The 27,106-nt window shown below is 37.4% G+C and overlaps 1 protein-coding gene across 2 annotated transcripts in view; it reads left to right on the top strand.

Annotated features, from left to right (window-relative positions):
- TDRD9 (tudor domain containing 9) overlaps positions 1 to 26,283 on the top strand; it is a 92,278-nt gene extending 65,995 nt beyond the window's left edge. For both annotated transcript variants that reach the window (XM_064460882.1, XM_064460881.1), the window contains 18 exons: positions 263 to 307; positions 1,262 to 1,315; positions 3,405 to 3,521; positions 4,484 to 4,591; positions 8,775 to 8,875; positions 9,688 to 9,861; positions 10,942 to 11,053; positions 12,442 to 12,654; positions 14,416 to 14,505; positions 16,467 to 16,727; positions 17,146 to 17,295; positions 18,342 to 18,412; positions 18,805 to 18,914; positions 19,096 to 19,192; positions 19,824 to 19,962; positions 21,077 to 21,186; positions 24,048 to 24,120; positions 25,450 to 26,283. In XM_064460882.1, the coding sequence (XP_064316952.1) occupies positions 263 to 307; positions 1,262 to 1,315; positions 3,405 to 3,521; positions 4,484 to 4,591; positions 8,775 to 8,875; positions 9,688 to 9,861; positions 10,942 to 11,053; positions 12,442 to 12,654; positions 14,416 to 14,505; positions 16,467 to 16,727; positions 17,146 to 17,295; positions 18,342 to 18,412; positions 18,805 to 18,914; positions 19,096 to 19,192; positions 19,824 to 19,962; positions 21,077 to 21,186; positions 24,048 to 24,120; positions 25,450 to 25,539 (2,115 nt within the window). In that variant the 3' untranslated portion in view covers positions 25,540 to 26,283. The remainder of the gene's footprint in view (positions 1 to 262; positions 308 to 1,261; positions 1,316 to 3,404; positions 3,522 to 4,483; positions 4,592 to 8,774; positions 8,876 to 9,687; positions 9,862 to 10,941; positions 11,054 to 12,441; positions 12,655 to 14,415; positions 14,506 to 16,466; positions 16,728 to 17,145; positions 17,296 to 18,341; positions 18,413 to 18,804; positions 18,915 to 19,095; positions 19,193 to 19,823; positions 19,963 to 21,076; positions 21,187 to 24,047; positions 24,121 to 25,449) is intronic.
- The last annotated feature ends 823 nt before the right edge of the window (positions 26,284 to 27,106 follow it).

A 27,106-nucleotide genomic window follows, 5' to 3' on the forward strand; every position in this document is an offset into this window, starting at 1 on the left:
TCTGAGGAAGCCTTTTCCAGCCTAAATTACTGTGGTTCAGATTTCCTTACACTCTTTTGTGCTTAAATATTTGTAGTCTGTGTTAGCTCAGGGCATCTCTGGTTTTTAAATTGGTGTTAAAAATTATTGTCATTATAGGTATGGAAAAAAACTTCATAGTTCTAAATGTCACATGAATTTTGTAATAATTATTACTAAAGCTTGCACTTTAGTAATACTCAGACTCAGTTTGTGCCTGAATACTACACTACTTCTTTCTTAGGCATGGCAGGCCTGCAGACAAAAAGGGGAGCTGAGACATCCCAAGGTAAGTTAAACTCATTTCTTCTTTTCTATTCAAGGTAGGTGACTTAAGTGCTGGAGTATTTTATATTCTTAGTGAGGAATTTTCACTAGCAATCCTCCTTTATAATAGTTATGATTTTTCCTAAGTAAACAGAAGCACAGGCTTTGAGAGATCATGAGTCCTTGAATCCAGTGCTGAGTATTTGAAGGCAATCCATTATGTAGACCCCTTCACAGACGGATCAACAGTGGTCAGAAGGTTTGAAATCCAAGCTGAAAAGGGAAATTGAGCTGTAGTTGAAATAAATATTTTTAATACGTATAGGTGTCTCTTTTTAATTTCTATTGAACAGAAATCCCCCCCTCTCCCCCACATACACACACCCCCCAAAAAAAAGCCAACCTGGAAGATGGAAGATCTTTATGTGCATCAGTCACAAAAAACAGTAGTAGACACATAACTGCTTCCAGTCTTTTGTGTGTATAAGATAAAACCTTTTTTATTTCTCTGCTTTCAGAGCATAATATGCTCTATGAACACCAGTGGGTAGCATACACTGAGTTAAAATGAGTAGCCAAGACGGCCAGAATATGTCTGATAAAGTTATGCAACCAGATAAAGAAGTTCTGGGTTTTTGGCAGAAGTGTCCATCTTAAAGTACATTCTGTAGTAGCAACACAGAGGAGTTGGGCTTGTGGGTTTATATGAAAAATTTAGATGACCCAGAGGTGTACTGGTGGTAGCCCAAGTATAGTTTATTAGTCAAATATATAATTGTCTTATATTTCCATACATGTCATAATACTTGATTGATATGGATTGAAAGAAAGCTGTGAAATGAGATAAAATTCTTCCATTGCTGTGTATAAGTATTATTTGTGTCTACACTGAAGAATATGACAGGCAGCTTACTAGCAGTAGAAGAAACAAGTTTCTAGCAATCTTTGCATTTGCATTTTTCACTTTCTTTTCCAGGAAGAGCTTGAATGGGGTCGATCAAATTGTATTCACATCAAGAAGGTTAGAGAGGTAAGATGAAATAGATAAGTCCTTCTGCTTATAAGAATGATTAACTTTCCTTATTTTCTACAAATGTTAAGATCTTGAGTAAGCCTACTGTGTTATCTTCATTATATATGTATATTTTCTTTAAATGAACAGAATTTTTAGGTTTTGTTTCTTTGGGAGAGGAGAGATGGTACTATTTAAAGTTGTCAGAGAATATTGGAACTCCAAGTACAATTTTAATACAGATCAGACAGAAGCTTTATTAACTATGATAACAATGAGCAAGCATTTGGGTAGCATTTCCCTCTCTGCTGTGGTTGCAGAGACCCCATTTATATACAGTTTCAAAGAAAGGAAAGACGTGAGGAATATTACAAAGCCAGGTGTGCATTCTTACGAAGAATGGACTTCAGATAATCATTTATGTTAATAAGGCCAAGTACCCATGCCTGGGAAGGATGGACTCTTTAGGTAGGTTGTTAACTGCTACAGTTGACACTATGGAGAGCTGGCTGTTGGTGGAGCCTGCAGGAGTGGCATGTACACTATTATTTTAGCTCAGAAGAGGGGGTTGGAAACAGACTGCTGGCTTTTAGATGAAAAGAATTTTCCTTTTGTTAGGATAAACAAAATGATGTTCAGTTATTAACTGTTTAACATATTTTTGACATGTCTTTAAGAGACCTCCTTTATTATTTGGTAATTCTGTAGGTCTCTCAGATACAGTGGTTGTGGTGTGACTGGTGTCTGTTCTTACATAACTTTTGTCTTATAGTTAGGATAATTTTAAGTAAATACAGTTATGTAATGAGAACTGGACTCAAATTTGTGGGGTTTTGTTGCTAACATTACTGGAGCAATTAATGAAAACTCTGTGTTACAAATGGCATCAAGCTTAATGTGCTATGTTGAGAGGGAAAATAAGTGGAACTCCTGAATAACTGATGGGCAGAGCATGGCCTTGCCCATTGGTCCAGTGGGTCATACCTTTGGCATGGGCAATGTAGGGCCTATATTCAAAAAAACACAGGAAAAGAAAAAAGCTTGTCATAGTAAGCAACCACCTGGATAAGAAATGCCAGTAGCTTTTTAGCTTGTATATCTTATTACCTTGTATTAGCTTGTATATCTGATATCAATGAAAAAAAGATGAGAAAAGCAAACTCTGTAAAACTGGGGAGCTGAAGGATCAGTGTTGTATGATAGCCTCTTGGGTTGTTGGTGTTCTCTTGGCCCAATTTCAGATTATTCAAGAAGAGGTTGTGCATGACATGATAGTTCAGGAGTTTAGAATGAACACCTACATTAACACTAAGAACATTTGGGGGTTTTTATTTGCCACGCTTTCAGATGCTAATCTTGCAATTCCTTGTGTGGAAGTGGATTTGCAGTACTGAGGCAGTCACACAGACTGGTTTCTCATTATGGTGCTAGTCCTGGAGGAAAATAACAGGACTTTTATTATCCTAAAAAGTGTCAGCAGCAGAAAGGAAAATAGATATGCAGCAGTCGAGCAGACTGTACTTTTCTGTGTTTGCCCCAAAACCAGCTGGGACAAGGGAGGCATTTGCTGTGTGTTTGGAGGACCAGTGGCTGCTTATAGAAGCTTCTTAAAAATGCTTGGGATTGAAAGCTTAACAGAGCATATTTATGCTGTAGGGCATAAATCTGATCTCACTTAAAGTCATCACGGTTGTCTGCTGAACTGAGGGTGCAGCGTGTATCGTCACTGATGCAGTTAGGTGCAGAAGTCCAGGTTGCTGTTAGTGTGGTTTTTACCTTTTAAGATACAAACCCAAAATTATTTAAATGGAGAATCAGTATATAATATTTCAGTTCTCTTTCTAATTTTGTTCAATGTCATCTATGCATAATATGCTTTGAGACAATAAAATTCTACTTCATAAAGAGATGTCAAGAGAACTGCTTGAGTCACAGTACTGAAAGTGTTTCTGAAGTAGAGATGCTGAGCAGTATATTAGGTGAAATGCATACTAGTGTGACCTAAAAAGGAAAGGGAGTTTGCCCACTTATTTAGACTTTACTAACAGATTTTAATTTGTGGACAGTTTTGATCTGTTTCATATGTAACTTCGAGTTCAAATTTAAGGTGGCAGAGTTAATTCATGACTTGGAAGAGCGAGTCAGAGCATTTAACATGTGTGTTAATGCTCAACCATCTGCTATGGATCAGGAATATGTATACAAGCAACGCTTCATTTTGCAGGTAATGCTTTATTGACTCTTCAGGGAAGAGCCATTATTTGTGAAATTTATAACTGAATTTTTATATACTAGTACTGATGAACTGGTATTCCACCCGTGTTTCAAAAATCTCTGTAGATCTTAGATTGCAGGTGAAAAAAAAAAAGTTAATTTTTCTTGACAGTTTAGGACAACTGATGTTATTTTTGATGATTCAGAATTCACACTGAGTTGGTCCTCTGGCTGTCCTTTCAATTCTGACAGTTCATCAAAATAAAACCAGGTCATATTGAGATGAATTAAACTGTGTATCTAGACTAATCTTTATTAAAGTCATAAAAACACTTTAAAGAAGGATGATTTGTGTTGGAAGGCTAAGAACTAACAGTTTGGAAAATTGTTTTCACTTGTTTTGAGTGCTCCATTTGGACTACCACTGGCTTGGTTAGTTATTGGGGGGAGGCAGAAATTAGATGTCTTTCAGCTGTTGTAAGTTTGTCAAACTTCCAGTTAAATTTCTTCTCTTATTTGGACTGATTAGTAGTGATTTTATTTTCACAGACCTATTTATCGTTTCAGTGGCAATTGGTTTAACTGTGTAAGCAGTGAAGTTTTCAGAGCCGAATTGCTAAATACTGTAAGATGTAACATGAAAACTGAACAAGTTTCATGTTGCTATTTTATGTGAGTTTATATAAAATTGAGGCTCTTCTTAATATCAGGGCTAACAATTACACTTTCTGTAAAGCAAGTCTGCATACAAAAATACTAATGTTGTAAAATTGTTCCAGAAGTGGAATTCTTTTCATGAATGTATGTTTTTAAGGATTTATTTAGTCTGAAATTACAGTAATTCCTGGAAAGAGACAGGAAAAAAATCTTCATATGAAGATCTGTCAGTATCTCTGTATGTTGCTAGTGAATCTCTTTTCAAGAAACTGAATATAATCTGCTGAATTTTGTAAAATATTCTATTGATTTCAGGTTGTAATAGCTGGTGCTTTCTATCCAAACTACTTTACTTTTGGAAAATGTGATGAAGAAATCGCTGTGAGGGATCTTGCTGGCAAAGATCCAAAAACAACTGTAATGGTATGTTAAGAAGGTGAATGACTTAATAAAGAATCAAGTAATAAAAATATGTAGTACTTGGGCGGTATTTTCAAGTTTTGTTCTGTCTTGGGCAAGGACAGAAATAATTATCTACCCTGATTCTCACTTGGTAAGTTGTCTTCTCTCCCATATCCTTTTCTTCCAATATAATAAACATTGTGTGGGCGGGCAATTTCAGAAGAATTCCAACTGAGAACTGCCTCTATGCACTGACTGCTAGTCTTGCACAGGCAAACAACTTTAATAAAACTAATACAAGTTCTGAAAAACAGAGCAGGACTGTCAGGTATACTTTTTAGTGACTATTTATGAAATGTGTCATTGCAACTTTAATGTTACTTTTTGTAATCTACTTAATAGCGCATGGCTTGTTGCCCTAAGGTTGCTAGGGTATTGCGCTCTGCTTTCTTTTTATCTTCTTCTTTGATAAATATTTTATCTGATTGAATAAGTGCAAGTTTGAATCTGTTGTGTTTATTTTGAAAAATGGTACACAATCTAAACTAGGAAAATATTTGGTGTGTATGCACGAGGTATAACACTGTAAAATAACTGACCTATGCTTAAAGAAAACAAACCTACAAACCCGTGAGCCGCAAAGAATAGACTTGTATTGGCACAAGAGAAAACAGTAGTAGAGAAACTCATTAAAGCTTAACGACAAGGAATTTTTAGTGCTTTACTGCTTACCCAAGAAGAGAGGCTAGTTCTATACCGAAGGAGATACTGGCATGGCAGTATGTGCACACATAACACATTTATGTATGGTTTTGAAGTTTTTAACATTGTTTCAGGATATTGAAGAAAAAAATATTGGTCTAGTCTGTTAGATGGGACTTTATCTGGTGGAATAAAGACAAGATTAGTCTTGCCACAACAACATTGATTAAGATTAAACTGTTAGATATAAGGAGCTATTTTCTCTCAATGTATGTAACTCTTGATTGCTCGTATATCAACTGCTTGTTATCTTGAAGGAGGAAGTAGCTGCTGTGTCTTCATCAGTGTAAACGATCTTCCTGGGTGCAAATACTGCATGTTCCTCAAGCTCTCAGTCTGAGAGACTCTTCTTAGAGCCAATTGATGTCCTTAATGGTGTGTGCCAAACATATAAAAGGCAATTATTCCTCCCACTCTCTGGTGTCTCTAAAATCATCTTGCCCTGAGGCAGTTTCTGCAGTCTGACCTAGACAATGTTTTGACCAGCAGCTGATCTTAGTACTATTATTCAAAGCATATGAGGATTTTCTAAAAGTAATCAATTCTTTCCTGTCTGAGATTGTAACAACCAAAGAGAAGAATAGACAGTTGTATAGCCCCGAAAAATAGTTCAAAGTCCAGAAGTTTGAACTTGCTAGTTAGGAGTTCTGTGTTAAAGCAAGGTCTCCTATGAGAGATGATTGAGTAAGAAAAAGGTAGAGAAATGGCTATCTGGCTACAGTGGCATATGAACAGTTGTGAAACTAGAGCTTTAAACTGGTGTAAATTGTGCTGCTGAAGTCTTGCTTTGCTTTTTGACTGCACATGTCTTTTTCTTATGTTGGATCTTGTCTGCCTCCTGAGTAAGCCAGGTGTTAAAGTAGGAGAAAGCTATTCTGTTGCTTTGTAGAGTTAGTTTTCAAGCTAGTTTAGCTCACAGAATTTGTGAAATGCATGACTATCTCTCTTGTTGCCTTGGTCATACATGGTAAAGTCATAATCCATTATACTTAACTATATATGATCTATAGAATCCATTATACTTAACATGCCATACAGTATACTTAACTAGAATGTTATTCTTAACAAAATGCCTTTGAAAAGATGTTGCAACTCCCGTAACTTCAGCAATTTGTACTGGTTTCAGGATTAAAACTCAAGAACAACTAAATCATTTCATAATTCAATTTGGAAGAGACCTCATGAAGTCATCTAGTCTGGTGATAAGGTCAAAGCAGGATTAACAGTGAATTCAGACCATGTTGCATAGGCCTTCATTCATCTGGCTTTGGAAAAAGGTCTGAGGGTGGAGGTTTTGCAGCTTCCCATGGGATCCCACCTACCAGTTACCTGAATAAACCAAACTGTGCTGCCCTGGACTTCAGGATGTGTATTCAGCTACTTGTCTTCCTCATTCTCCTCAGGATCATGAGCTTCTCTGTTCCCTGGTTGCTCTGGCCCAGGCTGCTGTTGATTACTGCTTCCATAACAACTCTACACTGTTCACTAATAGCAGACCCAGAAGAGCCCTGTTTGGTTCATGACCGGTGTTCACAGAATCACAGAATGGTAGGGGTTGAAAGGGACCTCTGGAGATCATCTCTTCTAACCCCTCTGCTTGAGCAGGGACACCCAGAGCAGGGGGCACAGGAACATGTCCAGGTGGGTTTTGAATGTCTCCAAGGAAGGAGACTCCACAACCTCCCCTGGGCAGCCTGTGCCACTGCTCTGTAACCCTCAGAGTAAAGAAGATTTTTCTCATGTTGAGGTGGAACTTCCTGTGTTCCAACTTGTACCCATTACCCCTTGTCCTGTTGTTGGGCACTATTGAAAAGAGCCTAGTCCCATCATCCTGATCATCCCCTCGGCCCAGCTCTCCAGCCTGTCCAGGTCTCGATGAATGGCAGCACGGCCTTCTGGTGTATCAGCCACTCCTCCCAGCTTGGTGTCATCAGCGAACTTGCTGAGGTTACACTCTATCCCATCATCCAGGTCACTGATGAATATGTTGAACAGGACCGGACCCAGCACAGGCCCCTGTGGAACACCACTGGTTACAGGCCTCCAACCAGGCTCTGCTCCATTGATCACGACCCTCTGAGTTCTGTTGTTGAACCAGTTCTCTGTGCACCTCACTGTCCACTCATCCAACCCACACTTCCTTAGCTTGCCTGTGAGGATGTTATGGGAGACAGTGTTGAATGCGTTACTGAAGTCAAGATAGGCAGCATCCACTGCTCTCCCTTCATCGACTAAGCCAGTCACGCCCTCATAGAAGGCTGTCAGGTTGGTCAAGGATGATCTTCCCTTGGTGAATCCATGTTGAATGTTTTTGATAACGTTCTTGTCTCCTACATGCCTGGAGATGACCTCCAGGATGAACTGCTCCATCACCTTTCCAGGGACAGAGGTGAGGCTGACTGGCCTATAGTTGCCCAGGTCCTCCTTCTTGCCCTTTTTGAAGATTGGAGCAACATTTGCTTTCCTCCAGTCCTCGGGCACCTCTCCTGTCCTCCACGACCTTTCAAAGGTGATGGGGAGTGGCTCAGCAAGAACATCCGCCAGCTCCCTCCACACTCGTGGGTGCATCCCATTGGGGCCTATGGATTTGCAGGGATCCAGTTTGCATAGGTGATCTCTGACCCAAAGAATTTACTTTGAACACTCTACAGAAGTCTAGGAGCTTGTGTGCTGCCCTTCCAGCAGGTTATCAGGGACCTTATTGTCTCCCTCTAAGATGCAGAGTCTGTGATCTGGAGACCACTGTAAGTTGACTAAAGATTGTCTCCTTTATCCTGACTGATGGTCTGTTACAAATTCCCACTTCAGTGTTACCCTTACTGACCTCTCACAACAGCTGAGTTGTCCCTTTGCTCCATGTAGAAGCACATTATGTTTGAGCTACTCCTTCACACAGGAGGTTGCTCTTAGGAATGACAAAGAAGCATATATCCATCCACACTTCTCCACTGCTCTACAGTGTGTAGCACCATATGTCAGTAATTCAATACATGGTAGTTCTGCCAGGACATGCAGGGCTGTATCTCCTCCTGTTTCCCAGGCTATGCGCACTGCCTGAGATGTAGTTCCCACTGATGGACAAGGAAGCATAGGAATCCATTGCTTTTCTGTTACAAGCAGAAAGGCGGATGTTATACAGCTCCTAGGAATAATTTATCAAAGAAATATATGTAATTACCGATGAAGCTGCTTCATTTATAGTTAAGAGAAAGAAAACATCTATCTGCTGGTTTGAGGGAGTAGGGTAGCATTGGCAGCAAAACTCTTGATTTTATTGTCTCTTGAGATTTTTGAATTTTATATATATAGCATTTTTTTAATTTGTTGGTTTAGATTGTATATCACTATTGCAGTTCAAGTGGAGGAAGAAACTATTTAGGCAAACTTAATAATGCATTAAAATAATCAAATGTATCTCAATTAAACTTCTTTTTCTTAACAGCTGAAGAATATTCCTCCCTATGGGTACCTATACCATAAACAGTTGCAGTCACTGTTTAGACAGTGTGGGCAGGTAAAATCTATTGCCTATGATGGATCAAAGTAAGTATAAAACACTTTAAGTCTCCTGCCTTCCTCACGTTCTCAGTTATGAACCTAGTAATCAATTTCTTTCTTTGTCACTGACAAAATGAGTTTTTCTTCTCATCTCTTTGGAATCAGTAATGTATTTTTAATGTATTGGCTGAAGGAACGTGGTTTTGAAGTTTGATATGGATTGGTTGGAATAACATTAGATAAACTATCTGAGTTAAAGACCAACTCCTGTTTTGTCTCTTCTGTTGTCTGACCGTGGACCTTAACTGCAGCAGATCTGTCTGTGTTTTTCTACATTGTATACTGAATTTAGCTCATTTATACAGGCAGATGGCTTTGCACAAAATACATGTGACTGTTTTAGCTCATCTTCTGGCTGACTTTGGACTGTCATGTAGCCCTTCTTATGCCTTTTCCAATCTTCAGTGCTTTCTTACCTATATTTTCACATCCTTCCTATTTGTATTATTAAACAGTCAGTATGTTTGGTATGTACTTGTGAGAATGTTAGAAAGTTTTCTTACAACCGTCGTGACTATTAAAATTTTAAGGTGCATGATAGCAGTAGGCAAAGCCTGTGAGAGAAGCCTATGTTTTACTCTTTGCTGGACTGCTAAGATAAAGACAGGGAGAAGAAATGATGGCTTTTGTGGGTTTTTTGGTGGGTGGTTTTTTTTTTTTGGGGGGGGTGGGGGGGTGCGTGTGGGTGTGATGTCTCATCAAGTATTTATTACAATTTTATTTGTTGGTTTTTGTTTGGAGGGGTTTCGTTTTGGTTTTTTTGGTTTTTTAGTTTGGGGTGGTTTTTTTTTGAACAGGGCTTTTGTAGAGTTCTCCCGTAACCCAATGGAAGGCTTTAAGGTTCTTCCTGCAGTGTACCTGTCAGTCAAGATGTCGCAGCTGAAAATTCCTCTTGAGCTGAATGTTCATTATCGAGATGATATTGAAAGGCAGTTGCAAGGTCTTACAACTGCAAGTGTGGAATCTCTAAGGTGATTATACTGCATATAGAAAAGGGTTTCTCTGCAGTGTAAAGTTGAAATGAGGCTTGTTGGATTCAGTGGGAATTTCCTTGGAAGTGTCACCAAGGAAGACATGTTAGGTTCAAAAAACAGATGTGTAACCTTTGTGTGAGCAGAATGTCTTTGCATGACTAGAAATAACATGATTGTCTTAAATATTTCTTTATAGTGAAAGGTGTTTTACTGTTTAAGATAATTCCAAGTATACACTGGTTGGGGTTTTTTTTAAGGTTCTGGTCCATTTGCCTTTGGCATATGGAAAAATGGATGTACACAGTAATTTCTGCTCATGCTAGAGACGATGTGGGGATTGCTAGAACCAAAATAAGGAGTGGCATTTGGGGACAGAAAGGGAGGGAGGAGGAGTATAACAACAGAAATTGAGGGGAAATGTAACAGCATAAGATGGGGAGACATAATAGAAAATACTGATGAGCAATGCAGTGTAGTGAGTCTTTTCAGTCTGCACCTGCTTTTGCTAGAAAAATCTGGCCATGTGGGTTTCGCTGTTGTTGTATGCTATCTGTGATTCTCAGCTTCAGGTCATACAAGCAACTTGCTAAAATGATAATTTGCCTAGCTGCTGGTTGGGCTGCAGCCATTTTAATATTTTTAAACATGAAATCTAAAATAGGAAGGTAGGAATGAACTGGAAAGGTTACAGTGCAGGTGAACACTTCAGTTGATTGTACTTAGTTTTCAGTAAAACATTTTAGCACTTTCACTGTGCCCAAAACAGCACTTAATCTCTGTGAAAATTAGTTCTTGAGGGTCTCAAGAAAGAACCCTCCTAGGCTGAAAGACTAATTTTAGATTTCTTAACTTCTGCAAAGTAAAAGGAATATTATGTATTAAAAACAAGATACACTCTATTTATCTTTGTGCTGTAGTGTACTCAATTTGTTTTTAAAAATGAGCTTAGAAGCCATAGCAAAAAGCCCATAAATGTGCCCTAGGGATACCTGGGGAAGCAAATGAAAGCAAAAAATTTAACTCTTGAGTTTTCCCTTGTGTGAAGTGTTTAGCATCTTCATTCCATAAACTTCTTAGAGTAAATGTGGACTGTCAGAAACAGACAGTGGAGCCTGTGGAAACCTCATTTGGTACTTCAGAAGAATCAAAGGTGGTCCCAAATAGTCTGCTGTCCATCAACATAACAGAGGTAGGAATGTTCTGCATCTGAAGTAGGACATATCTAATAAGCAGTGCCTAGATAACTTTGTAGGGATAAATATCTGACAAGTGTAAAATAAAAGAATGGGTCCTAATAATGTTTTTATACAGCGGTATCTGTAAGAGATATGGAGAATATGCTTGGTATAATTTCTAGTAGTTCTTTGTTAAACAGTACTTGCATGTCGCAAACAAATTTCAGACATTTAAATTTATTTGCACTTGCCAAAATTTGTGGGATTTGCTGGCAGTAAGTGTTAGCTGGAAGTAGGCATAAATGTAAATAGGGTTAATAGGAGAGATAAAATATTTGTGTACGCTATAGAAATGAGAATCAGTAGGTATTTGGGCCATTTACCTGGTTACTATTAACTGGCAGTTTTCTTCAGAAGCTGTAGATGTGAGAAATGAGATGAGTTAACGGTACTGCATGCTCATTTGGGAAAATATTGCATGCATAAAAAATAGTGTGTTGGGGAAAATCTTATGTGTATAAATATTTCTTAATTCTGAAGCTGAGAATTTTTAAATCATGTGTTAACTATTATCTTCTCAAGAAATTGAGTAATAGCAAGCAATATATATGCTGGGGAAATAAAAATAATAAAAGAAATCCAAACCACTGACCTAGTGGAAATCATAGACTGAAGTATTAAAACAGCTCTTGGTAGTAGTGACGTATTTTGCGAGTGCAAAAAAGAATACTTTCTTCATTTTATTCAGCTAAGTCTCTTGGATCAAAAATGTTCATGGATTTGATCAGACACATTCCAATCACTTAGCTATCTATGCTACTTCTGTTTAATATAATATATATTGTAAATAAATATTCATTTTTTTTATCACAAGCATTTGATATAAGATCAGGAATAATATGTGAGTTCCATAAGCCATTTCAAAAGATGACTTATTCAATTTGATTTAAATAGCGGTGTATTCTTTTCAGTTTCCTAAAGGATGGCTAATCTAAGTAACAATGCTGATTTGCTGATGTAGCTAATTCTCCCACTAATAAGAAAGCGCACCACGTCTGTATGTATCTGTCTAATCAACTGTATACCTTATATTTTCTGTATGTTAATTTGGTTCAGAAAAATGGAAGCAGTGTTTTCTTAATTTTCTGTATTTTAGTAGTGCTTATATCAGGGTCTGTTTAGATGAAAAGTGTATTGCAGTTGCACGGCAAATAAACATTTCAAAATATCATCTAATTATGAGAGAGAAATATTTCACTGCAGTATTGCAGTATGAGAACATTTCTCTGTGCATGTTAGGAGTAGGAGTGCTTTCATGTGTTTTGCTCAGATGTGTTTTGTGTTTGATGTAGAAGAATAAAATAATATTAATTTTGTTATTATCTAATTTTTGTACTTTCAGATAGTAGAAGTTGGACACTTCTGGGGTTACAGGATAGATGAAAAAAATAGGACTGTACTCCAGGCTCTAGCTGCTGAAATTAACTACCAGAACCTGATGGATTTGTCAGTGTCTCCACATCCAGAGTTAGTTTGTCTGGCACCATTCACTCATCTGGAAAACAGAGGATACTATAGAGCTCGTATTCTGTATGTGTGTGGAGATTTTGCTGAGGTACAGTAATATATTATGTCAGATTGTTAACCCAATTACATCCTACCGGTTCAGTCTTGGAGCTACACTTTCTTAACAAAGCGCTATGTTCATGGTAATTATAAATATTCCAGTAAAGAAATCTGTTGAACTAAAATAAAACCTTAATAGAACGTTGCCAGGATAGATTAATTAGGTTTTTTCCAAAACACAGGAATATTTTAGTATTAAATTGAGAGGCTGTTGTTGGTACAGTAAAGTGGCTTGTTTGCTGAAGCAGAGTGAAGCAAAATAAAGATTGAAACCTTCAGTAACCTTGAAAACATGGCAAGGAATGGCAGATCACAGTCCAGTGCTGCATTGCTGGCAGCAGCCCCATCACTTTCTCTTCATAAATATATTGAAACACATCTGAAAATTAAGTTTCTTGCCCCACCGTATTGGCATTTTTTAGTCATTCATGGCCCTTTCGTCTAAGCTTGTTCTTCTGCCAGTGTTTCCTTCCCTGGTTTACATAGGTTTTCTTCTTTTCCTCCTCTTTCCCATCCCCTCCCGTTTCTTGTCTATCTCTTTCTTCCTGGACTGTGTCTTGCTAATTGTAGAAAGCTGCACTCTTTCTCATCTCACACCCTACATTGGCTGTCTGTTCACATGGTCTCCATCTCACTCTGTTTTGTTTTGACCTCACTTTTCTGAAGCAGAATTATGCATGCTCCCATACTTACAGTTCTGCCTTTGCTTATGCAATGATGTTTGTATTCCTCTTCCAACACAGTGTTTCTCCTCTGCATTCAAAAATATTTCATGTGGCATATGCCACATTTACCTTTTCATAGCTTTTTTGCATGGGCCATCTCTTGTCATTTTATACTCAGTTCTGTCTGCTTGGTAAGTTCCAACTAATTAGAATTTATAAATAATAATGGAGCATTTATAGCAGAAATTGTTAAAAATTCCAAAGGGTATGATCTTTTACTTCATATAATTTGGTTCTCCCTGTTCCTGTTGAGTTCTGGGGTCCATTCAGTGTGACTTTTTATTTTTTTAATGCCAGTGTTTATGTTGCTGGGTTATATCATCAGCAAATTCATCAGAACACTGTAGCTTTTTGTGCCAAGATCAGTAACGGAAAGTAGAGCCACAGTTCAAGATTGGTATTAATTTTTCAGGCCAATATTTTTCTTTTCAGCAGTTAAGGAATTTTTTTTTTTTTAAATTTTTGTAAGACAGGCCTTTGCACAGCCCATTCCTTCTTTGAATTTCTTGATTTCATAACATAGCTAGGTGTCACCACTATAGAGTTAATACTGAACATTGTCATCTGTTTAAAGTAATGGAAAACCAGTGAATAACAGTGCTAATCTCATCACTTTCTCTTCTGCATTTATAAACAGTCACCCATCTGTGTTAGCATTTGCTTATCTAAAAGCAGTTATTAGGTAGTATCACTCACTGTTAAAAGTAAGGTTATATAGATTTAATTGTGGGGAGAGGTTTAGAGCCTTTCAGTGAAATTTGCCTTGTCTAGATTTAGCAGATTATTTGCATTACCAGTAGATGTTTAAGCCAAGGGATCAAATAGGAGGCGTGATAAAATTTGACCTATTATTTTTGACATGGCTTTATTTGCATGTTTTCCAGACTCTGAATTTGCTTCCATTTCAATTCATAAGGTTGTGCTGTGCTGTAATTATTGAACTTAGGTTGTAGCTTTCCTTGCCACTAAGAGTAGCACTTCTAATGTTGTGGAATCTCTGTAGATGCTCTTGATTCTTTTTCCAGGTTTTTTTTGTGGATTACGGCAATAGATCAAAAGTGCCTTTAAAGAAATTAAAAGAGATTCCAAGCTGTCTTCAAGAGCTTCCTTTCCAGGTAGAGGTGATCCTATTTGCTGCTTAATAGATATTTTCATGTCTGGTCTGGCAAACAGAAGTGTACTTCAAATCATAATTCTTTTCAGAATAATAATGAACTAACATGTATTTTGCTAATGGGAGTACCTACAAATCATCTGCAGTAATAGGTGGATAAATGTTTTCCACAGATGAGTATGCACAGACCCGTAATTCTTGAGTGTAACTGAATTACATTGTATTTAATTGTAGAGAAATGTTAGCCAGCCTTTTGTTTGCAGGGGCACTTGCTAGACAGAAAAACGAAAGAGAAGAAAAAACAAAAAACCTGAACTTGCTGCCTGACTGCCTATAAAAGATGTTGTTTGTATTTATTTTTTTTTTTAACTGAATGTTTGTACTAGTCCTGTTTCTGTGGAGACAGCATAGTGGGATCTATCTCCCACCTGTAATCACAGGAACAGCATAAGGAGAGGGGAAATTGCTCTAACAGCTGCCTTTTGCTGCTTGTTGCTTTTGGTTATCAGTTTCTTTGCTGTCCATCAGTTATATGAGAAGTGGCACATCTTTCTAGGAGGGGAATGTTGTTCTGGTTCCTCTATTGCTTGCTTGTATGCAAAGCTCAGGACTAACAAGCTGAGCAATAGATGAACTTCGCTTTAGTCTAAAGAACCTCTGGGTAAATGAGACAGCCTAGAAAACAGCCTAAAGAGGAGAAACTGTGAATGACTAGTTTAATCTGTTATTCTCTGCGTAAACCTAGCTGCTCCTACAACAGGTAAGTGTCAGTGTAGGATCTCTTCTTGTCTGCTTGGCACAAGCCTGCAGTGACAAGTATCTTGTGTCATTACTGTGCAGAGTATTTTTGTTCCATCAAAGCTCCTGCTCTGCTGCACTGTTAGTTACAGGACAAATACATAGGAGATACCTGATTTAAATTTCACAAAGCCAGAAGTCTCTGGTTTTGCTTTGTGCTGCTTTGCTATTCTTTGAACTACTGGCTTTATTTGCATCTTTTTAGACAGAGCTCTCTTGATAACTAAGTAGTGCTCTGTAACACAAATCTGAGGTACTTTATAGCTAGCTTTTCAGAAAAATAATTCTCTTGAGCTATATTTATAAATAAAATAACTGGAGTCGTCAAGTAGAATTCAGCTTTTCAGTCCTCATTTGGATATTTTTAGGTTAATTGAAACAGGTGTATCATACTGTCTTTACTCTCTGAAGCATTTAATGATGAAAGAAATGAACCAGCAGAAGTATGGTTTTATTTTATTTATATCTTCTTAGTATTAGATCTTGACAGGGTTAATTTTGTTTGGTTTTCTTTTATAATTGATTAAAAAAAAAAAGTAGAATTAATTTTGGCAAGAAGTATCCTCTCTTGTGTTTTTCTTCAGATGTATTAAAGGGAAATGTATTTCCACTTCAGGCCTAATCTTTTTATGACCAGTTTTAATGACCGGCTAGGAAAAAAACCAAGGTTTCTGTTGTAAATTCATTCAAAGACATAATTACAGGTAGTGATTGTGGAACGGGGTTAAATGAGAACTTCATTACTCTTGCCTGCCAGGGACAGAATAGCTACAATGGTCTTGCCAAGTTTTCTGTTACCTTAGTTGAAAAGAGCTGTGGATTGCAAAGTTTTTTCCAGAGTAGACATCTCTATACTCATAGGATTTTAATGTGGATGGTGAATTAATACCAAATTATCTTTTATTTATGCTCTGTTTGCCCTGATTCATTAGCGACTATGTACAGTATTGAAGCGATAGGAGATGTAATGTGTAGCTGCATTGCCATTGATACAATAGGAATTACGCCAGTAGCTTTACAGCAGTCCTAGGAATTTACATAAGCCACTGCAATAATTATGAAGTCATTTGTAGTTATTAATTCAAACAGTTTGTTGCAAAGATGAGAGATTTTCATGATGATTCTCTACTCAAGCAAGTGTTGTTTTCAATGTTTTTGCTCTAGGCTTTAGAATTCAAGATATGCAAGATGCGTCCATCTGCAAAATCTCTTGTATGTGGGGAACGGTGGAGTTACAGTGCCAGTCAGAGATTTGCCTCACTAGTAAATGGCTATACTCTTCTAGTGAAGGTGTATTCACTTGTGGATAGTGTTCTGCATGTGGATGTTTTCCGTTACTCGAGGTGCAAAGAGCTTGTGAATATTCGAGACGTGCTTATTGAAGAATGTTACGCTGAACTAGCAGAAGAATCATACAAATCAAAAGTATGTGTTGAGTATGCTGCTTCTACTTTACTTATACTAATTTATTTCAGTTGAACTGAAGTCTTGCCTAATGCTACGGCATTAGGCAAGATTAATACTTGAATGGGACAATATATTTTAATGTGTGTGCATAATGCATATTGAGCTCTTGGCCAAAAGCATTGCTGCTTTGAGATGCCTTTTGAAAGAGATGTTTGCCAGAAGATAATGGCATCAATTGAACTGCTCCACTGTTATTTGAAACTTTAAAAAAATATAACTGTTTCATAGTTTTAACTGTGTTCCGGTTTTGTTTTAAGGACAATGTTTTTTTGTATTCATATGCGAGTACGTGTGTTCTTTGTGTAGGACCTTTTTTGTAAATTTTTTTAAAAACATAGCTGTTCCATGCGTTTAACTCTCTTCTGTTATTATGTAGCAAAGCCACGATTTGCTCAAAGGATTATTTTTGGACCAAATAAAGAAAGAAGAGAAAATGCCTGTATCTTTAAGAGAAGAAGAAAAGCACCTCATTGAAAGATTGTTGAACTTGTTTTCTGACAATAAATCTGGTGCACCAACCCATAAGGTAACTTGAGTGGTGGCTTTCATATGTGATTACATGACCTTGCTTCTCACATCATTATAATGAAAGTGAATACTGAAAGTACTTTTAATAACCAAGCCACACTTGATGCCTTTCATAGTGCATTCTACCTTCTGTTGGTAGAAAAACGTAATGTGAGGCTTTTAACAAAGTTTCGAAGTATAGCCTGAGACCTAAGTGAACTGACCTTTCTAACACATTCTAAGGCAGCATTTCAAACCACTGCAGAACAAAGATAAAATAAAAAAACTGAACACAATGTTTCCACACATGGTAGTCTTCATTATATAAGCTACAGCAAAAAGCAATATTATGGCTCTATCCATTTTTCAGAAAATTTAAACATGGTTTTTACCGTACACAGTGTTTTGATCTTCCTCAGTTAGCAATAGGTAAGCAGCTAGGAGAGGTGATGCAGCAAACACTCCTATAACTGGTAATGATGAAACAGTGGATGTTTTTCCACTGCCAATTCCAAACTCAGAATTTATTCTTACTTATGTATTTTGAGATACCTAGTCACTACTAAGCTGGAATATAGAACATTAAAATGTGTGTCCTGTTCTGCATTCTGATTACAAGTTAAGTCTCGTCTACATTATAATTTTTTTTCCCATTTCAGGCTTCCAAGCCACCTAATCATGCTCAGTTTACCCACAGGAGTAACCCTTGTTTAACTACTCACTTTCATAAAGTGAGATATTTTCAAGATTAAAGACCTGCTCATGTAAGCAGAAATGATCTGATTTTGATAGGTGCTCTATGAAGTCTGAACTTGTGTTTTTTAAGCCAGAGGAAAGTCATTAATCCCCAGCACCTGTGAAAATATATTATTTGTGTTTAGGTGGTTCAACAAGCAAAGTTATCTTTAGATGGGTGAAACAAAAATGCTGTTCAAAAATTTATCCTTTCAGTGTTGCTCAATACATGCTGAAATGTGTTTTGGTTTTCATTTATAAAGGATATTGATTTGGAGAGATCCAGGTGCTGGCTAACTAGAATATCATTTGTTCTCTCTCTCTTTGAAGGTAACAGTGTTTGGCCCGTTCAGTCCTTATGAGGTGAAATGCTACAGTATGACTAGAGTATCCCAGTTCAGGTATGAGAAGACTTTTACGGTGAAGTATAGGCATGTTCTCAGCTGTTATTTTTGATAAATAGGCAAAAACCATCCTAGTTACTCTCACAGATTTTTACAGAATGTTTACTCATTGAAAAGACTGAAGTAGTCCCACCTGAATTGTGTTAATATGCACGCTATTGCTATGTAATATTTTAAGAATAGTTTTATTAAAGGTGCTTTAATGTCTTACAGATACATAATTTATTAACCATCATATACATCTGCTATAAATGCTATTCAGGTAATCTTCAGACAGTAACTGCTATCCTTTGAGGTTGCATTGTGACTTCAAAATAATTCTTTTTATTTAGGTTTCTATCGGTTTTGGGGTTTTTTAATGTTAAAAATATTTCTTATTTCCTCCACAGAAATGCTTTCATACAAAAGGAGAGCATAAACTCTGTTGTTGTCCATGATGCTCCAGAAGATCCCTTTCAGCAATTGTTGGTTGCTGCTTCTTTATCAGCAAATGCAACTGGTAATGCGTAATAAAAATTTTTGGACAGTTTCTCTAGAATATTATTTTTATTATAAATAGTTCTATGAGTAAGTATGTCACTGTAGTCCTATATTACATCCTCTTGAGTTTTCATTTTCATTAGATACTCATTAGGGTTTTTTCTGTTTGGCTTCAGGGGTGTTGGTTTTTTTTGTGACAGGATCTACTGTGATTTTAGAGGAAACATCTTTGATGCCTCCTATTCCTGGCCTGCTTGCACTCCTCAGTATGCTGTTTGCTCCTACTATAGAACTCAGGTATTTTGGTGACAGATTTCCACCACCACCACCACCTCCCCCGCTTTCGGCATGTAGCATATTCTCTTTCTGTTTGTGCAGTTATTGTATCTTTTATCAGTTTTAATATAGCATGTAGCTAAGATAACTTGTTTCATGTACTTAAAATTGGTGCTGCAGGCTCTGCCCTCATGATAAGGCAATACAGTTATCATGCTGGAAGCCTAGGAAGATGAACTGTAGAACTGCGCAAGTTTTAAATCTATGTGAGGAGAGGAACTTGTGTGATTTTTATAAAAGCTGAGTTCTGGCAGTTGCATTACTGTTGTACTTCGTTTAAATTCTTGTAGACTGTAATTTCAATATAGTGAAGCTAGCTTTCGTTAATTAAAGTTTTATTTTGCATATGCACAATTCACTTTTTAAGTTTTATGAGTATATGTTCTCATAACCAGAACTTCAGTTTTGTTTCATCGCTATATTTAAAAAAGCCAATATGACTAGGTGTAGATGCCTCCCAATTGTTTTTAGCTTCTTTAAAACACCTGAATATTGCTTGACATGGCTTAGTCAAATGCATTTAAGTCTGTCTTCATATGAGTTTAGTTTCTTCATCTCTAGGCAAGACTGTTTTCTTTCTTCTTTTGTATAGGATTGATAAAAGTGGAAAGTATTTTACTGGTGTTCTGTGTGGTTTGGGTTGGAGTCAGACTTGTGGGGCTCCACTGCTTCCAGAGAACGACATGGAGTTGACATTTGATGTGCATTTTGGAGCGGAAGACATATCAGAGGTAAAAGATGCGTAAGAATTTTTGTTAGAGTAGGAATTAAGTAGAATTCAATGCATCAGAGCTTGGTAACTCTTACAGTTAATAAGAAAACTTGTGTTAAGCTGTTGTTTTGGGGTGGTTTTTTTTAGTGTGCTACCTGTTTATAACCTTGGATTCTTATCAGGAAAAAACCAGTTACCCCCTCCATATACTTTGACCAAAATAAAATATTACAGAACAATACATTGTACACTTATCAAAAGTGTTGATTTTGCCCTATTCAGATGTCAATACTTGTTAGCTACATTTTTAGGATTATTGTGCCGTTTACTGATCAGCCTAGCATTACTGCTTTGCAATCTTCAGTTTGATTTTACAGCTCTGATAAGCCATCTGTATCAAGCTACTTCTCCCAGAGCAGATCAACCAAACAAACAATAAAAACCCCCATATTCCGCATTACAGCCTTTGTGTCACTTGCAGGCAGAGATCTGTCAGAGGGAAGTATGTGCATGCACTCTGTTACGCAGGACACTAAGCTGTATTTGACCTGTGCTCCAGATTTGACATGTGCTTTAGACATTGAAGGACCTCACATGCCCTGATTACTTTAGGTACAGAGCAGGCACATCAGGTGATGACCAGTGCTTTCTAGAGGCTTTTTAGGGACATGGTGGACATGCTGGTGCGCAGACCTGTGAGCTGCTGTTGTCTGAAAGCACTGCCTTGGTGTGTGTGATGTCTGTATTCGTGGCACCTTAGCCAGAATGGTAATACCAAGCTGTTGTGCATGTGAAAATTATGAGCAGATAGAGAAAAACCTTAAAACTTTTACAGAAGGAATTCTGTGCTGGAAAAAAAAACCAGGCAAGTGTGGTAGCCTGTATATTTTATGGCATACCTGAGTAACCTTGAAGATTGTGATGTCAAGTGGGTGAACATCGGTGTCTTTGACTAGCAGAGATGCATCTGGAGGAAGAAGTGTTTCTAAAGCTTCAGATGGTTTTGCTTATGTTAATAATACTCCAGTTGACGTTCAGTGGTGTGGGTGCCATGACCACCTTGTCAGTGTAATATAATACAGAAGTAGTGCTGGTTTAGAGTGCTTTATATTCTGTCACTGGTATTTTTACAGATAAACATCCTAAGGACAGCCATTAATGAGCTGCTCTGTGAATGTGCGGTGTGTTCTGGACAAGAAAGAATGACACAGCTGCAGGAAAACGTTCGTCAGAAACTTATATGGTAATTTTGTAGAAATCAGATCTGTTTCACAGTCTCAGCAAAAGCAAACTAAATGATTGCTTGAAGCATAGCTCAGATTCGGCTTTGGGAAATAATTTATGTTCTCATTTAATGATGCATTTAATTTACTTTATTTATAAAGCGCTATACTCAACTTCAGACTTCTTGTGGAAGCACTGGTTCTTCAGGGAAGCCTGATCGCTTAAGAGTCATAAAACCTAGTATGTAAAACCTGTTCTACAGGATACCAGTTCTGATGTATCTTTGTTTTGTGCACCCAGGACAAAGCTAATGAAGCTCTATGGCATAAGAGTGCAGAAGGATTTAGAATTCTTTCTCCCTGTACATTAAATTTGAATTGTGTATGCTGCCTTTCCTCTGTCATCAGACCTGTGTTGGATAGGTGTTGGCCAAGGTAATTGCTGGAAGTCCCAGGTTAATTACAAATTGAAGTAAGGCCACCTGCCTCTTCCAGCAGGCCTCCCTGCTGCTTGTAACTGAAGCAGTGGTTATGAAAGACTATTGTGAGTCAGCACAGCCAGTCTTGAGAATTTTTTTCAGCTTGTGGTGTGTGGGAAGTGTTCCGGGAGCCAGTTCAATGAAGTATCCCTGTAACAGCTCCTCCTAATGTCTGCCAGTGCTGAGCATGCCATGAAAAATACTCGCTTGTTTGTAAATGTAGTGTGCATTTTGGTGCTATCTGCATCATCAGTAGACTTTCTCATCCTTACCTGGCTCTGTACTAAACAGATTTCAGAAGGAACTCTGGCTCAGCCATAAATTAAGAGTTATGTTATGCTCTCTAGTATTGGCCTCATCTCTAGGAAATGTGACCTTTTTCATGAATAGAGCTTTTCTAAAGTAACTGTATGCCACAGTGAGGCAATTCCTCATGCTGATAAAGATCAGAAGCTTTTAAGCTTAGCTGCCCTTAGTCTAGGTTATCAAAATTATTATCAGAGCAGCTGTTTATGCTTAGGTTTCATGTGTTTCTTGTTTTTGAATGTACCTGCTTGGTTGATATTTTTTTTCCCAGCTGTAAAAAAAAAAAAAAAAAAAAAAACAAAAAAAAAAAAAACCACCCACAAAGTGTTAGTATGCCCTTAGTTGAAAGCAAGTGCCCATACTTCTCATTTCCAAAACCTGAAAGAAAATTCAGTGTGGTGCATTTTATAATAAATTAACAAGTGCAGGGGGAATCAGCCTTACCTTTGGAGGCACTGGAAATGAAATTAAACAATTGCCAGAAGATGTGGAGGTACCTATTATATGTTAGCTGACCAGCAGGCATGTTGGATATGACAAGGGAGCAAGGTTATGATTTTTGGTCTGGGTGCTACACTGCGTGCTGCCAGCGGGTCAGCTGCTCTTCTCTCTGAGACATGGGAGCTTCCAGCCAGCTGTTGCAGTGCTTTGTGCATGCCTCCAGAAAGTGGTGGTACGGCTTCACAAAGGCTGTACCTCAGAGATGCATGCTGTTTGTGCATTCAACTTGAGGAGCACTGGTGCAGGCTGACGGCAAGCTGTTCACGTTTTGCATCTGCAAAACTCTTGGTAAAATACCAACTGCGAAGAGTACTGCTGATGCAATATTTAATTTCCTATTTGTGTCCAAGTACCTCAGGCCAGCTGGTGTCCGCATTGTCTTTGGACACTGCCATGTAGTATAGTACCATGTTTAGAAGATGGCTCGCATGATTCATGTAGTAGTAAATGTAGGGAGAAGTCAAGGAAAGTGGAGAGGCAGAAAGAAGCAAAACCACAAAACCTCTCTGGAGGTGACTGTGACAATAACAGGAGCTCATGTGTGGACATCAACCCTTGTATTCTAAATTCAAAACACAAAATGTCACTGCTCTTTCTTACGATGGGTTAATACTTGTTACTGTTTTGGCACCTTGTTTGGGTGATTGTTTAGACATCTCCAGCCGGTCAGGAGGGGAAGGAGCAGCCTGTGCAGTTGACGTGATCCCCAGTTCAGTCAGTGCTGACTGCCTGACTCGGCCATTCTCGTCAGCCTTCTGGGCTTTATTTTTTCTTTAGGATTTTGTACCATTCTGTAGTAGCATTTTCTCTTGGAATCTCTGTGCTTTTACTGATTCTGTTTCAATGATCCTACAGCTAATTTTTCTTATTTTTTTATTTACATTTTTGAAGGAAGAGACATTGTCATCACATCTTTTCATTCTTGTAAAATCTCTCCTAATTTTGAATTTTTTTTTTCTGATTGTGCTTCGTTTTACGTCTTGGGAAAAACCTAACCTTTTATTAATAGAAGTAAATATGTAAAAATTTAGCCTGAAAAGTCTTTCATAATTTTTTCCATTTTTTGAAAGCTAATTGTATTTACAACATGTCACCACTACTTAAGACTAACATGAGTGTTTGAAAAACGCATCTAGACAGAATTAATTAATGTCTGCTACTGTTGTACTTTGCACAGCTTGAGGAAATAACTGGAGCAGACAGACAATCTGTAGTGATTGAGTTGTCATGCAAAACAAAATACCCTAAAATAGCTGGATTATACATTCTAGTGGATAAGCATGCATAAACTTAAGGAATAAATGACAGTTGCAAATTCTAGTACTTTGTAAATTTAAAAAAAACCCACCACATTATTTTCTTTAAAAGCAAATACATTCTGATACACTAAATGTCCCTGTGAAAATCTGCATTTTGTCTTTTCTGCAGTTTGCCCCTCTAGTGTAAGAAGTGAACAAATCAGACTAGATTAACAAGGAAACTTAAGATTCCCCTCAGCACAGACACCTCATAAATGCCTCGTTGTATCCAGTATAAAAATCCTTTTGTATTTATAATTAAGTTTATTTCTTAAGGCTATTTTTATGTAATTTCAGCTTAATCTGCAAATCAAAACCTCGAGATATAATTGTTCCCACATGGTATGAGAAGCCCTATGCATGGAATCAGGTAAGTGTATACAGATAATTTTTTTTTTCCCCTTTTCCCCTTAAAAAGAGTAGTTAGGGTACCCCGGCACAGTTAGTTAAGAGTGGTCAAAGGGAGAGAGTTTGCTTTGGAAGGATGTCCTTTTAGAGCCTGGGGAGGAAAAAAAAATTTGAATTTAAAGATACCGAAAGCATTATAGAGTCAAACTTAAAGCACAGGGACTGTTGTGTATACGTCAGCCTCTATTGATATCCTGTTTCTTAGTTTGTTGGGTGGGCTTTTTTGTTTTTGTTTGTGGTTTCTTTTTTAATTTTGTATATACAAATATTTAGCCTTTTCAAACAGAACACTTCATGATTTTTAAGTTTACTTTACATTTGTTGGAAGTTAAAATTTTGTGTTCTTGTTTCTGTTAGGCAGCTGTGGCCTAAAAGAAAAAAGATTCGTATATTTTTCTTGTTTAGGATTTATCTGAATGCAGTGCATTTTAGTTTTGTTTTGGGTCACTGTGCTTTTGGGTGGCTTTTCCCTTTAAGCTGACAGAAATGCAGCTTGCTTTAGAATAATGTGCTGGGATCAAATTGAGGGCAGTGTACAAAACCCTCCTGGATTTTGAGAAAAGCTGAAAAGTCTAGCTTCCTACCGTGTTTAGAAATCTTACCTTTCTTTCTGTAAAAGCCTCTGCAGGCAACCCGATTTCCTGATAAACAAGTGCATTTTCTTAATTAAAAGGGAATAAGGAATTACGGAGCATAGGAGTAAGATTTCTACACACCCCCGCCCTTTGCCTCTCCCACCATGAGGCGCATAAATGAGGGGTTTAGGTCTCTTTTCTTGGAAAAGTTAACATTAGTGATGAGCACCAAGGGCACATATTTCTAGTAGGCATTCACTAAGATGTTAGAGTATGTCATGATATCCTGCCTTAAGCCAAAGTGTTTCTATTTTCATATTTCAAATTCAGTTATCCTGATAGATAATCTCCTATTCTGTTATACTGGTGTTTAGCTTGTTATAACAAGTTAATGTGTAGACCTTCGATAAGGATTTTCCCCACTGCATCTGGAGTCTGAAGAATCTCAGGACATCTTTCTTACATCGTCATATAAAATACTACCTGTAATGCTTTGGAATTGGCTGTGGAATAGTAGTCTGACTCAGGAAACCATGAGATATAGCATTTTATAGTTCTATAGTAGGCTCTTATGTTGAAATGTGTGGCATGGAATTGAAATGTCTGTATGATTTGAAACTGTCAAAACTCTTCAAAACTCTTTTCCTTAACTATGTTATATAGGAAAACGTTAATAAGAATGCATTCTGACTTTTCATCATGCTTCTTTTGATTAGGTGGATTCTCAGTGCATCATTGACCAGTCTGAAAAGCATCATGAAAATGGTCTTTATCAGCTACATAAGCTTGTTGAGTTGAATGTTTAAGTACTTATAGAAGTCTTTCAGAGGAAGAGGTATCACAACTAGCCTAAAAATTACTTTTGTAACACTCAGATGTTTGTTTTGCAAGATTGTTGTTCCATAAGATTAGTGTGAGTGTACTAGAATACAGTTTGGACTATGTTAACGTTTGGCTTTGTTTTATTTTTAAAATTTAAAAAAAGCTAAGGTTTGGTGACCTAGAGCAGGCGGGTTTATTCATAAAACAGACTGACTTAAAGCAGGATGCAATTTTTATTTTAATAATACTTTTGAGCAGGTTTTTCACAAGGTACATGAAAGACAAAGCAAATCTAGGTTTAGTTGTTCATTTTCTGTCTAAAAGCTCACAAGCCACGGGGCATGATTTTTCTGTCTTGAACTGCAAGTTTCATTTTCCTGTTTTGTCATTAGCTTTTCAAAAAGCCATACAACAAAGGTGTTTGGGGTTTTTCTTAAACAAAAACTAGAGGTCAAATGAAACTGATCTAGATTATGTTCTGATCCAAAATATAACTTCATATACTGGATACAATTTTTCATTAATTTTTCACAGAGCAAAATATAATACATTATTTCTTTTCCTGTATGGCAGAAGAATGCTTTTGAAGTACTGATTTATGGCACCTTTGTTTCATCCTTCCCTCTTATTTTTACCTGTGAGATCTTTAGTCCTAAAAATGAGGTCAGTGGTTTCAGAATAAAACACAGAAGTGAAATAAAAAGTATTTGTCTCTTCTGTTGTGCGGTCATGCTTAATAAAAGCTAAATTTAGTTATTAATGGTACATGACTGCATTCATGAAACACATTAATGCAAAAACAGTGTATGGGAAAGTACTAATCTTTTCACTATTCACTCAGCGATTTGAGGATCATGTAATATCTGGTCATCCTCTGAAGAACAGACAGAATCAATGGTATCCATAAAAGAAGTGGCAGATTTGGGGAAAACAATGGGATGCTTAAACTAAAATTATTTTAAGCTGTACTTAAACAGAGGGCCAACTGTGTAGTAGACAATTTCAGTGGCTTATTATAAACATCGCTTCCTTAGACCCATTTTACTAATCCTTGTGAATTATAAAACATCATACTTTATATAGTAAGATAGGTTTAATAGAAAAATTGCACTTCAAGTGGCTGAGACAACAGTATTTCTCAGCTGAGTGTTGTATGCAAATTCAGTGTTGCAGTTAAACACCTTGGGGGTCAAAAGAAACAGGCAGAATGTCAAATCTTTGTTTTGCCATTAATGATGGGAATTTCTGTAGGAAAAGCTAGCTTGGTAATAACAAAAGGTGTGATATAAATAATGTAACTTACCATGATTCCTCATTAGCGACACTAAAATTTAGAGTTGAGAGGAAAGCATATATTTTCTCTACTCTTTTTTTGGTTGGTTAGTTTGTTTTCCATTTGCTGGTGGAGGTGCCCTGGCCTGTCCACGTGCCTGCGCCGCCATCTGCTGGGGGCGTACCGATGTCCTGCTGCTTCCCCTTGGAACGTCAACCGCTGCCTCTTGTAAAGCTTTCGGTAAAGAAGAGGTACTCTGTAATGGCTCGCGTCCTAAT

This window comes from Phalacrocorax carbo, chromosome 9 (genome assembly GCF_963921805.1).
Source record: "Phalacrocorax carbo chromosome 9, bPhaCar2.1, whole genome shotgun sequence".
Taxonomy (NCBI): Eukaryota; Metazoa; Chordata; class Aves; order Suliformes; family Phalacrocoracidae; genus Phalacrocorax; species Phalacrocorax carbo.